An 11,278-nucleotide genomic window follows, 5' to 3' on the forward strand; every position below is an offset into this window, starting at 1 on the left:
TTTTTCCAAGCTGTCTTCATACCACCACAGACCGAATATGGCACTAAAACCGCACTCAATGAGCTGTATACAGCCATAAGAAAACAGGAAAACGCTCATCCAGAGGCGGCGCTCCTAGTGGCCGGGGACTTTAATGCAGGGAAACTTAGTTTTACCAAATTTCTATCAGCATGTTAAATGTGCAACCGGAGGAAAACAGAGTCTACCTTTACCCCACACATAGAGACACATACAAACTCTCCCTCGCCCTCCATTTGGTAAATCTGACCACAATTCTATCCTCCTGATTCCTGCTTACAAGCGAGAATTAAAGCAGGAAGCACCAGTGACTCAGGCTATAAAAAAAGTGGTCAGATGAAGCAGATTTTGAACTACAGGACTGTTTTGCTACAGACTGGAACATGTTCCTGGATTCATCCGATGGCATTGAGGAGTACACCTCATCAGTCACTGGCTTTATCAATAAGTGCATCAAGGACGTTGTCTCCACAGTGACTGTACGTGCATACCCTAACTAGAAGCCATGGGTTACAGGTAACATTCACACTGAGCTAAAGGCTAGAGCTGTGCTTTCAGGGAGAGGGACTCTAACCCGGAAGCTTATAAGAAATCCTGCTATGCCCTCCGATGAACCATTAAAAAGGGAAAGTCAATACAGGACTATGATTGAATCATACTACACCGGCTCTGACGCTCGTTGGATGTGGCAGGGCTTGCAAACTATTACAGACTACAAAGGGAAGCACAGCCGAGTGCTGCCCAGTGACATGAGCCTGCTGTTCCGGACAACTGTGTGGTCACTCTCTCTGCAGCCGATGTGAGTAAGACCTTTAAACAGGTCAACGTTCACAAGGCCGCAGGGCCAGACGGATTACCAGGACGTGTGCTCTGAGCATGCGCTGACCAACTGGCACGTGTCTTCACTGACATTTCAACCTATCCCTTTCTGAGTCTGTAATACCAACATGTTTCAAGCAGACCACCATAGACCCTGTGCCCAAAGAACACTAAGGTAACCTGCCTAAATAACTACCGACCAGTAGCACTCACGTCATTAACCATTAATTGCTTTGAAAGGCTGGTCATGGTTCACATCAACACCGTTATCCCAGAAACCCTAGACCCACTCAAATTTGCATACCGTACCAACAGATCCATTGATGATGCAATCTCTATTTCACTCCACAATGTCCTTTCACACCTGGACAAAAGGAACAACTATGTGAGGATTGCTATTCATTGACTACAGCTCAGCGTTCAACACCATAGTGCCCTCAAAGCTCATCACTAAGCTAAGGACCCTGGGACTAAACACCTCCGTCTGGAACTGGATTCTGGACTTCCTGTCGGGCCGCCTCCAGGTGGCAAGGGAAGGTAACAGCACATCCGCCACGCTGATTCTCAACACGAGTGCCCCTCAGAGGTGCATTCTCAGTCCCCTCCTGTACTCCCTGTTCACTCATGACTGCACGGCCAGGCACGACTCCAACACCATCATTACATTTGCTGATGACACAACAGTGGTAGGCCTGATCACTGACATCAATAAGAGGGAGGAGGTCAGAGACCTGACCTTGTGGTGCAAAGACAACAACCTCTCCCTCAACGTGATCAAGACAAAGATGATTGTGGACTACAGGAAAAGGAGGACCGAGCACGCCCCAATTCTCATCGATGGGGCTGTAGTGGAGCAGGTTGAGAGCTTCAGGTTTCTTGACGTCCACATCACCAACAAACTAACATGGTCCAAGAACACCAAGACAGTCGTGAAGAGGATACGACAAAACCTATTCCCCCTCAGGAGACTGACAAGATTTGGCAATGGTCCTGGTATGGGTCCTCAGATCCTCAAAAGGTTTAACAGCTGCACCATCGAGAGCATCCTGACTGGTTGCATCAATGACTGGTATGGCAACTACTCGGCCTCCAAACGCAAGGCACTATAGAGGGTAGTGCGTATGGCCCAGTACATCACCAGGACCAAGCTTCCTGCCATCCAGTACATCTATACCAGGCGGTGTCAGAGGAAGGCCCAAAAAATTGTCAGACTCCAGTCACCCTAGTCATAGACTGTTCTCTCTGCTACCTCAATACAAGCAGTACCGGAGCACCAAGTCTAGGTCCAATAAGTTTCTAAATATCTTCTTCCCAAAATCCATAAGACTCCTGAACAGCTAATCAAGTGGCTACCCAGACTATTTGCATTGCCCCCCCCCCCCTCTTCTACGCTGCTGCTACTCTCTTTTATTATCTATTCATAGTCACTTGAATAACTCTACCTATGTACATATTACTCTATGTACATATTACCTCCATTACCTCAACTGACCAGTGCCCCCACACATTGACTCTGTACCGGTACCCCCTGTATAACTATTGTTATTTACTGCTGCTCTTTAATTATTTGTTAGTCTTATCTCTTACTTTTTTTGTTGTTGCTATTTTCTTAAAACTGCATTGTTGGTTAAGGGCTTGATTATAAGCATTTCACTGTAAGGTCTACTACACCTGTTGTATTCGGCGCACGTGACAAACAACATTTGATTTGATTCGAGACTGTCTTCATGACAATGCTCTTTGTAATTGCTCAGTGAAACAGGTCTATCCAGGCTAGCTAGGAGGTTGTCTTAGTGAGAATGTTCTTTGTATCTGCTCAGTGAAACCAGTCTATCCAGGCTAGCTAGGAGGTTGTCTTAGTGAGAATGTTCTTTGTATCTGCTCAGTGAAACCAGTCTATCCAGGCTAGCTAGGAGGTTGTCTTAGTGAGAATGTTCTTTGTATCTGCTCAGTGAAACCAGTCTATCCAGGCTAGCTAGGAGGTTGTCTTAGTGAGAATGTTCTTTGTATCTGCTCAGTGAAACCAGTCTATCCAGGCTAGCTAGGATGTTGTCTTAGTGAGAATGTTCTTTGTATCTGCTCAGTGAAACCAGTCTATCCAGGCTAGCTAGGAGGTTGTCTTAGTGAGAATGTTCTTTGTATCTGCTCAGTGAAAGCAGTCTAACCACACTAGCTAGACACACATCAACGGTTCAAGCACAATAATTATACATAGCTGGAGGGAAGTAAGGTTTTAGAAAAACTGTCTTCGACACTGTATATGTGCAATCATGCATTTGAAAAATATATATACTTCACCTTTATTTAACTAGGTAGGCAAGTTGAGAACAAGTTCTCATTTACAACTGTGACCTGGCCAAGATAAAGCAAAGCAGTGTGACAAAAACAACAACACGGAGTTACACATTGGGATAAACAAGCGTACAGTCAGTAACACAATATAAATCTGTATACAGTGTGTGCAAATGAAGTAAGGAGGTAAGTCAATAAATAGGCCATATTGGAGAAGTAATTACAATTCAGCAATTAACACTGGAGTGATAGATGTGCAGATGAGGATGTGCAAGTAGAAAAATATACAGTATATGGGGATGAGGTATTTGAATGGGCTATTTACAGCTGGGCTGTGTACAGTGATTATGTAGATTGCCAATGAACAAACAATGGAGATGCTTATCATTTTGGTTGATGACTATGTGTCACGAGGCTATACAATTTAAAACGCTGTAAAAGCTATATATAAACCTACATTACCAAACAATATGGCCCATTATAAATGAGTCCTTACCTACATTACCTAATGTAGACCTATATCTGGTTCCCCTCAGATTTCACTCAATTCTACCTACCTCATAGGATCATCTCAGTCTGCTGGCAGACTGGCGAACGCAATTAAAACTACAATCGCTGGTCAAATAGAGCCCGTTCTCAAAGAGGCTCACCTAACTCATTGGTTTCCTTCTCTAAATATTATCCCTCATATTGAAGACAAAACCAATACATCTCACAGTTTATTCTCTGCACAGCGTCTGTTTACACATATGGGATGGTGAACGTGGGAGATTGGAAGGAACAGGCCCGGGCTTCTTCAACAGTCTACTATCTTCACTTTAGAACACCTTATATAGTCTGACATGGGGCTATTTTCAACCATGCCTTGTCCTTGGCCACAATATGCTTGAATGATTTTGTTGTACTAATCCTCAAGATGACAAAGGGCCCTAGATTGTAGTAGCTGTACCTTCGGCTGGAAACATTTTTGAAGTATATTTACAATGATCTAAATTGTATCAATTTTAAATACATTTAATGCATTTAATGACAATTTTATTAGCATATTTATTAAGTATATTAAACACAAGTATCTAATTTGGGAAACTTCTTATGTACTTAAGTATATATAGTATTATAGTATTATATTAGTATTATATATTAGATAAAGAGAAAAACAAATATACTGTTAATACACCTTAAGTACCTTTTCTTTACAAAAAAAAGTGTATTTATAATTTGTTTCAAGTATACGTTCACAAAGACACGTCTAGTCATTAATCACATTAGCTATTGTAATTACCATGTAAAGGTAAGCTTGATTTACCAAGGCATCTTCTCAGCCAATGTTATCATGCTACAAAGCAGTTGTGGGTGGAGCAGTAGAACTGTGCACCATTGACATTCCAGCATTTTAGTTGTTCACATTACAGGTAACAAATTAACATTTCAATAAAATGTGAAATATGGCATTTGTAATTAAAAGTACAACATTATTTAGTTTGAAAATGAACATCAAAACATTTGCAAAAGCTGAATATGTGGAACAATATCATATCAGAATCTTCATATCAAATCTTCAGTTGCAGAAAAGGATGATGGGACAATTTTGTGCACATGTGTTTTGGAAAATATACTTTGAATATATTTTGAGGACATTTAAAGTTAAATATACTTTTTTGAAAGTATACATAAGTATAATAGCTTGAGATATGAAAAAGTATACTCTCGGGTACTATAGCTGTGCAATTAGCAATCGTTATAAGTGTAATATTTATTATTATAACTTTCTCTTCTGAACTGGATTTCAGAAAGTCCTTTCTCAACTCATTATTGGCATTGAAACTACAGGTTTTCATACCCCTTGGATTTATTCACATTTCGTAGTTACAAAGCGGAATTAAAATTGATTTAATTGTTGTTGTTTTTTGCTCAACAATCTACATAAAATACTCAAAGTGGAATATTTCATATTATTACTATTATTATTATTTTAAGATTGATAGAAATTAAATAACTAAAATATAGTCAGTAGTCAGTAAGTTTTCAGCTCCTTGCTAGAAACACCGTTGGCAGAGATTACAGCAGTGAGTCCTCTTAGGTAGGTCTAATTACACACCTGGATTGTGCAATTTTATGTAGCCCGTTAGCCCATAATTCTTCAAGCTCTGAAAAGATGTTGGTGCTGATGGCTACACAGCAGTTTTAAAATCATACCATAGATTTTCAAACAGATTTAAGTCAAAACTGTAACTTGGCCACTCAGGAACATTCACTGTCTTCTTGGTGAGACACTCCAGTTATATTTGCCCTTAGTGTTATTGTCCTGATTAAAGGTGATCTCTCCCAGTGTCTGTTATGAAACAGACTGAAGAGAAGGTTTTTATCTAGGATTTTGCCTGTGCTTAGCTCCATACCATTTCTTTTTATCCGGAAAAACTCCCCATTATTTGCCATTGTCATGCATACCCATACCATGATGCAGCCACCACCATGCTTGAAAATGAGGCGGTAGTTACTCAGTGATGTGTTGTGTTGGATTTTCCCCAAACATACGGCTTTTAATTTATAACAACATTATTATTATTTTGTTGCAGTATTATTTTAGTGCAGCGTTGTTTACAATATGGATGCTTTGCATATGTGATGTAAATCATTACTGTGGAGTCACTACAATGTTGTTGATCCAACCTCAGTTTTCTCCCATCACAGCCATTGAACTCTGTAGCTGTTTTACAATCACCATCGGCCTCATGGTGACATCCCTGAGCAGTTTCCTTCCTGTCCTGTCTTGCAGTTCAGTTCAGAAGGATGACTGTATCTTTGGTGGTTTAATACATCATCCAAGGCATAATTATTAACTTGACCATGAGATATTCAATGTCTCATTTGATATTGTTACCGATCGACCAATCACTGCCCTTTTATGAGGCTTTCCAAATGTATTCTGGTCTTTGAAGTTGAATCGGTGCTTGAAATTCAATACTTGATTGAGGGACCTTAAAGATGTTGTATGTATGGGGGATAAAATAAGGGTAAGTCATGAAAAAATATCAAAAAAATTATCCATGTAAAATATTTTGTGATTTGTTAAGCAAAATGTTACTCCTGAACCAATTTAAGTTTACCTGAACAAAGAGACTGAATACTTATTATTACTATATTTTAGGGATCAAATTTGTTTTAATTTTATTTTCACTTTGGAATTAATGTATTTTGAGTTAAATGTTGACAAGAAATGACAAATAAATCAATTTTAATACCACTTTTTTTAACACAATAAAATGTGAAGAAATCCAAGGGGTAAGAATACTTTTGCAAGTGTACTTGATCACACACAAGCAGAGTGTCATGAAACACATCCATGCTTCAACTCAAAAACAAAAACAACTCCAAGTGTATTTTGAATGAATATACTAAATTACAATTAAAGCGTTTTAAATGGAAGTTTTAATGATGTTTAAGTTCAATGACAGTTAACATATAGCATACTAAAAGACTGAAAAACAATACATTTAAAGTACTTTTAATATGTGTATTGAAGGTTGACGATAGTATATTTAAGTATACTTAGGTATACTTGTAATATATTGAAATATACTTTTTTTTCAGCTGGCAGTTAACCCACTGTTCCTAGGACGTCATTGAAAATAAGAATGTGTTCTTAATGTGTTAAATAAAGGTAAAATAAAAATAAAACGTAGTCAATGTCTCCTCTCCCTTTCCACTGCGTTTCTGGTCCTTAATTCAAACCTGCTTGTATTATTCAAGTATCAGTAAGAAGCATCTATGTGGTAGGAATTGCATTTGTCTCACCAAAATTCCTTGCTTGTAGATAGAGCATTAATATGCACACACCATCCTCTTGTCAGGTTAAAACCAATATGGCCCTTGTTTGCTAAATGATCCTATTTTTGAAAAGGGCAATGTGGGAGATTCAAATGTATGGACAAAACAACAGGTTGATGTGTAATTAATTAGAGTCTTGTTCATGTCATGATACCATCAGAGGCTCTAGCGGTAAAATATGTATTTTTAATTAAATCACTTGATTGACCCTCAACGGGGAACACACATCCCTTTAACAGGTTGGTCTTCCTGCACATTTCCCTGATAGCATTTCTCTGAGACAGACAGAGCAGATGATAAAACATAAATTAATCTGTACCGTCATTGTCAGGTGTCATATTGGCTGTTAATATCAAGCCTTCCATTTGATGATTTCCTTGGTAACGTTGCATTAATAGTCTCATTTGCATTGTAAAGGAGAAACCATTCTTGGGCATGCTGGATGACGAACACAAACTGATGGTTGGATTCTGGAACTTGTAGTCTTTTGACAGGGTGTCCATAAAAACTCTGTTGGGTTGCACAGACTATTACATACAGTGTTATTACTGTATCACATATAGCCTTTAAAGAGGTTGTCATCAAATCAGAAGGTCTTACCTGCAGCTGTGGATATGATGTGAGAGAAGACTGGTGTCAGTCATTCTTGTGATATTTGGTTTTTCACATTGTATTCCACTTTCATGAAGAGCTCAATGAGCTGCGGCTATCTCTTGTTGTGCGACGTCGAGGTGGTTTGGCCCTAGCCTGCTCGTATAACACTGTTTATTTGTCTCACCCCATCAGTTGTTTTTGTTTTGTGCTGGGCTGAGTTTGTTGGTTTGTTTGCCTGCAGCTTGCTTGACAGCTTGGCTCCGTTGGGAATAGACTGGCCTTGGTGTCCCGGCTGTAAATATACCACTTCCCACCTAACTCTCAACTCAACTCATCTAAAGTCAGTTCAGTGTTCTGGAAAAGGCCCGGGGACTGTGGGGAAACTTTATGCGGAGCTGCGATTCGTTACATGGTATAGACCCATCCGTGGTCTGGCGCCTCAAAATGACGCACATCGAATGGCTCCTTCACCATTTTGCTAATGAATGTAGTGGCGATTATAAAAGGAACATGTTCCGATTGGAATTAGAGAATGACACAAACGAACTCAGTCGGTTTCTCAACTTACTGTTGGCAGTTAGAATAGTATAATACACAAGGTTGCATTTCCAAATGTGGTTATTACATTAGTAGTTTTTCTCTTGTTATGTCAGTCACTGACAGTCACTTCATCAGCCATGTCAGTTAACCTTTTTTCAATTGTTTAAGTTAAGTCTAGCCAGCAATCTAAGCTTTTAATAATTATGGCCGGATACCAATCGGAAAAACAGTGCGCGTGCCCATGGGCCCTAACCTCCAGGGGGCCCCAATTGATTTTGTTAGTCACTCCCACTCCGATATCGTATTATCATGGCAAAATGTTTACAATAACTGGAAATTAGCTTTAAAACAGAAAATATTCTCTCTGCCCCATGCAGGAAAACTGAAAATAAAAGTTAGTAGAAGTAGAAGCTAGTAGAATTGTATGAAATGTTTTACAAAATTTCAAAATGTTCTCTACACCCCATAGTAAAATGTGTGGAATTGTAGGAAATGAACTTGATTTATTTAGCATTTTTTTCCAATGCAGTCAAGACGGGGTCAATAAAATGTTTTGACCACAATGTGGGGAGACCTCTGACCAAATCTCACTCAAGGCCCCCAAAATGCTAGGGCCGGCTCTGGCTACTGGTATAATGCATTTAGTTAAGAGATTTATGTAGTTTAACTGTACAAATGGATTGATTGCAGAAGTCAGTTGACTGCATGTGTGGGTATGCAGACCCCGTGAGCCACTGTGGCCCCTCATGTTGTGGCCCCCACTCCCAAGAAATTTGTCCGTCCATGCGCTATCTATTACAGAATGAAATGACCTGTTTTGGAATGGGAATAAGAAAATGATTGTTGCTAGTTGTGTATCTTCCAGATAGTGCTGAAAGACCAGGCGTCCATTTTGACCGGCACAACAAGAAAAGTTTCATTCACTACAGCAGGAAGAGAAATGGGCAAGACAACGTGTTTGACAAAATCGTGTTGGAAATAAAACTGCTACCTTACTGCAATGCATCATGGTCTGGCATTGTGACAATTGTGAAAACAGCATGGTCTGAATACATGTCTGGTCTTATAGATTATGGTCTACTCTACTGTAATGTACTGCCGTCGTTATCCTACCTGTCCTCTGAACTGTGGTCTTCTCCCGTCGTTATCCTACCTGTCCTCTGAACTGTGGTCTTCTCCCATCCTTATCCTGCCTGTCCTCTGAACTGTGGTCTTCTCCCATCATTATCCTACCTGTCCTCTGAACTGTGGTCTTCTCCCATCCTTATCCCGCCTGTCCTCTGAACTGTGGTCTTCTCCCATCCTTATCCCGCCTGTCCTCTGAACTGTGGTCTTCTCCCATCCTTATCCCGCCTGTCCTCTGAACTGTAGTCTTCTCCCATCCTTATCCCACCTGTCCTCTGAACTGTGGTCTTCTCCCATCCTTATCCTGCCTGTCCTCTGAACTGTGGTCTTCTCCCATCCTTATCCCGCCTGTCCTCTGAACTGTGGTCTTCTCCCATCCTTATCCTGCCTGTCCTCTGAACTGTGGTCTTCTCCCATCCTTATCCTGCCTGTCCTTTGAACTGTGGTCTTCTCCCATCCTTATCCCGCCTGTCCTCTGAACTGTGGTCTTCTCCCATCCTTATCCTGCCTGTCCTCTGAACTGTGGTCTTCTCCCATCCTTATCCCGCCTGTCCTCTGAACTGTGGTCTTCTCCCATCCTTATCCTGCCTGTCCTCTGAACTGTGGTCTTCTCCCATCCTTATCCTGCCTGTCCTCTGAACTGTAGTCTTCTCCCATCCTTATCCCGCCTGTCCTCTGAACTGTGGTCTTCTCCCATCCTTATCCTGCCTGTCCTCTGAACTGTGGTCTTCTCCCATCCTTATCCTGCTTGTCCTCTGAACTGTGGGAATCAGATGGTTTTACATTCAGTTTAAAAAAATATTTTACAGTCTCTAGTACCATTTTAGTTTGCTGTATTTCAGTTCAGTCTTTCTACAGTTAAAATTACACATTGTTGTTGTTTAGTTTTTTTACTAACCAGTATAAATTACTGACGTCTATGAATTGTATCACTGGTAATTCTGAATGTAATACATACATGATATTGATGATTTGTATCACTGGTAATTCTGCACGTAATAAATACATGTTATTGATGATTGATCTGCAAAGTCCTGAAAATGCTTAATTCAACTTAATGCTGTTAGCTTGAGTTTTTGCACTGCCTCGACCATGAGATGAAAATCAGCTCAGATCACAGGACTTTTTGTATATCAACATAACAGTCAGAGTAGTGAGCAGTGCACCGTCTGCTTCTCCAGGTGTGTGTGTTTGTATATATATATATATATATAAATGTGAGTCAAACATTTCTCTCCTTTTCACTCCCAGCCCGAGTGTGTGACAACGAGCTCCTGCGCTGTCAGAACGGTGGTGTGTGTCTGAACAACCTGCGGTGCCAGTGTACCCCGGCCTACACGGGCCTGCTGTGTGAGAAGCCCCGCTGTGAGTCGGAGCTGGGGAGCTGTGGTGGGCCCAACTCGGGTCAAGCCGCCCTCTCGCCTACATCGCTCCCCACCCTGCTGCTGCTGGGCTGGATGCTGCTCAGAGGGGCCTCCTACTGACCCTGGCCTCCTCTGCTCTGAGAACCATAGACCTACTGTCTATTTTGAACTGGTGGAGCATACTGCCCAATGATCAACTACAACAACAACCAGAACTACAACTGCAACCAGAACTACAACACCCATGAGTTTATTCTACTCTACTGTAATGTACTGTACGAGCTGTCCACCAGACACAGCAAGGACACACACTGTCTGTAAGGAAATGTGCCAGAATGAACACAAAACTTTAATATAAGGAAATAAAATAAAGCATATATAAAAATTAGAGTAAATACCAGATATTTAAAAAAAGAGTTTAACTTGAGGATTTGCTTCATAAAAAGTCAAACCAGTCCGACAATGGAGACCAGTGACCTAAGCCATTCCAGAGACTTTCCCCCTTACTGTCAAAAGGTGGGACTGGGGATGACAGACACTTTACTCACTTCCTCTCTTATCGCCACGGCAACAGCAGCTGTGAACCAATCAGCGGCAGCAAGCTCGAGATAGCAAGGCCAGCAGCTGCTAGCTGCCCCTGTTCCCAGGGGGTTTGATGCTGGCTGCACTGAACTGCTTCTGGGCTGAACTGACTGACT

The 11,278-nt window shown here is 40.9% G+C and overlaps 1 protein-coding gene across 4 annotated transcripts in view; it reads left to right on the forward strand.

Annotated features, from left to right (window-relative positions):
- Positions 1-10,701, forward strand: part of LOC135518498 (netrin-G1-like) — a 253,945-nt gene extending 243,244 nt beyond the window's left edge. For all 4 annotated transcript variants that reach the window (XM_064943670.1, XM_064943671.1, XM_064943669.1 and 1 more), the window contains one exon: positions 10,468-10,701. In XM_064943670.1, the coding sequence (XP_064799742.1) occupies positions 10,468-10,700 (233 nt within the window). In that variant the 3' untranslated portion in view covers position 10,701. The remainder of the gene's footprint in view (positions 1-10,467) is intronic.
- Positions 10,702-11,278: the final 577 nt, after the last annotated feature.

This window comes from Oncorhynchus masou, chromosome 28, assembly GCF_036934945.1.
Source record: "Oncorhynchus masou masou isolate Uvic2021 chromosome 28, UVic_Omas_1.1, whole genome shotgun sequence".
Lineage (NCBI taxonomy): Eukaryota > Metazoa > Chordata > Actinopteri > Salmoniformes > Salmonidae > Oncorhynchus > Oncorhynchus masou.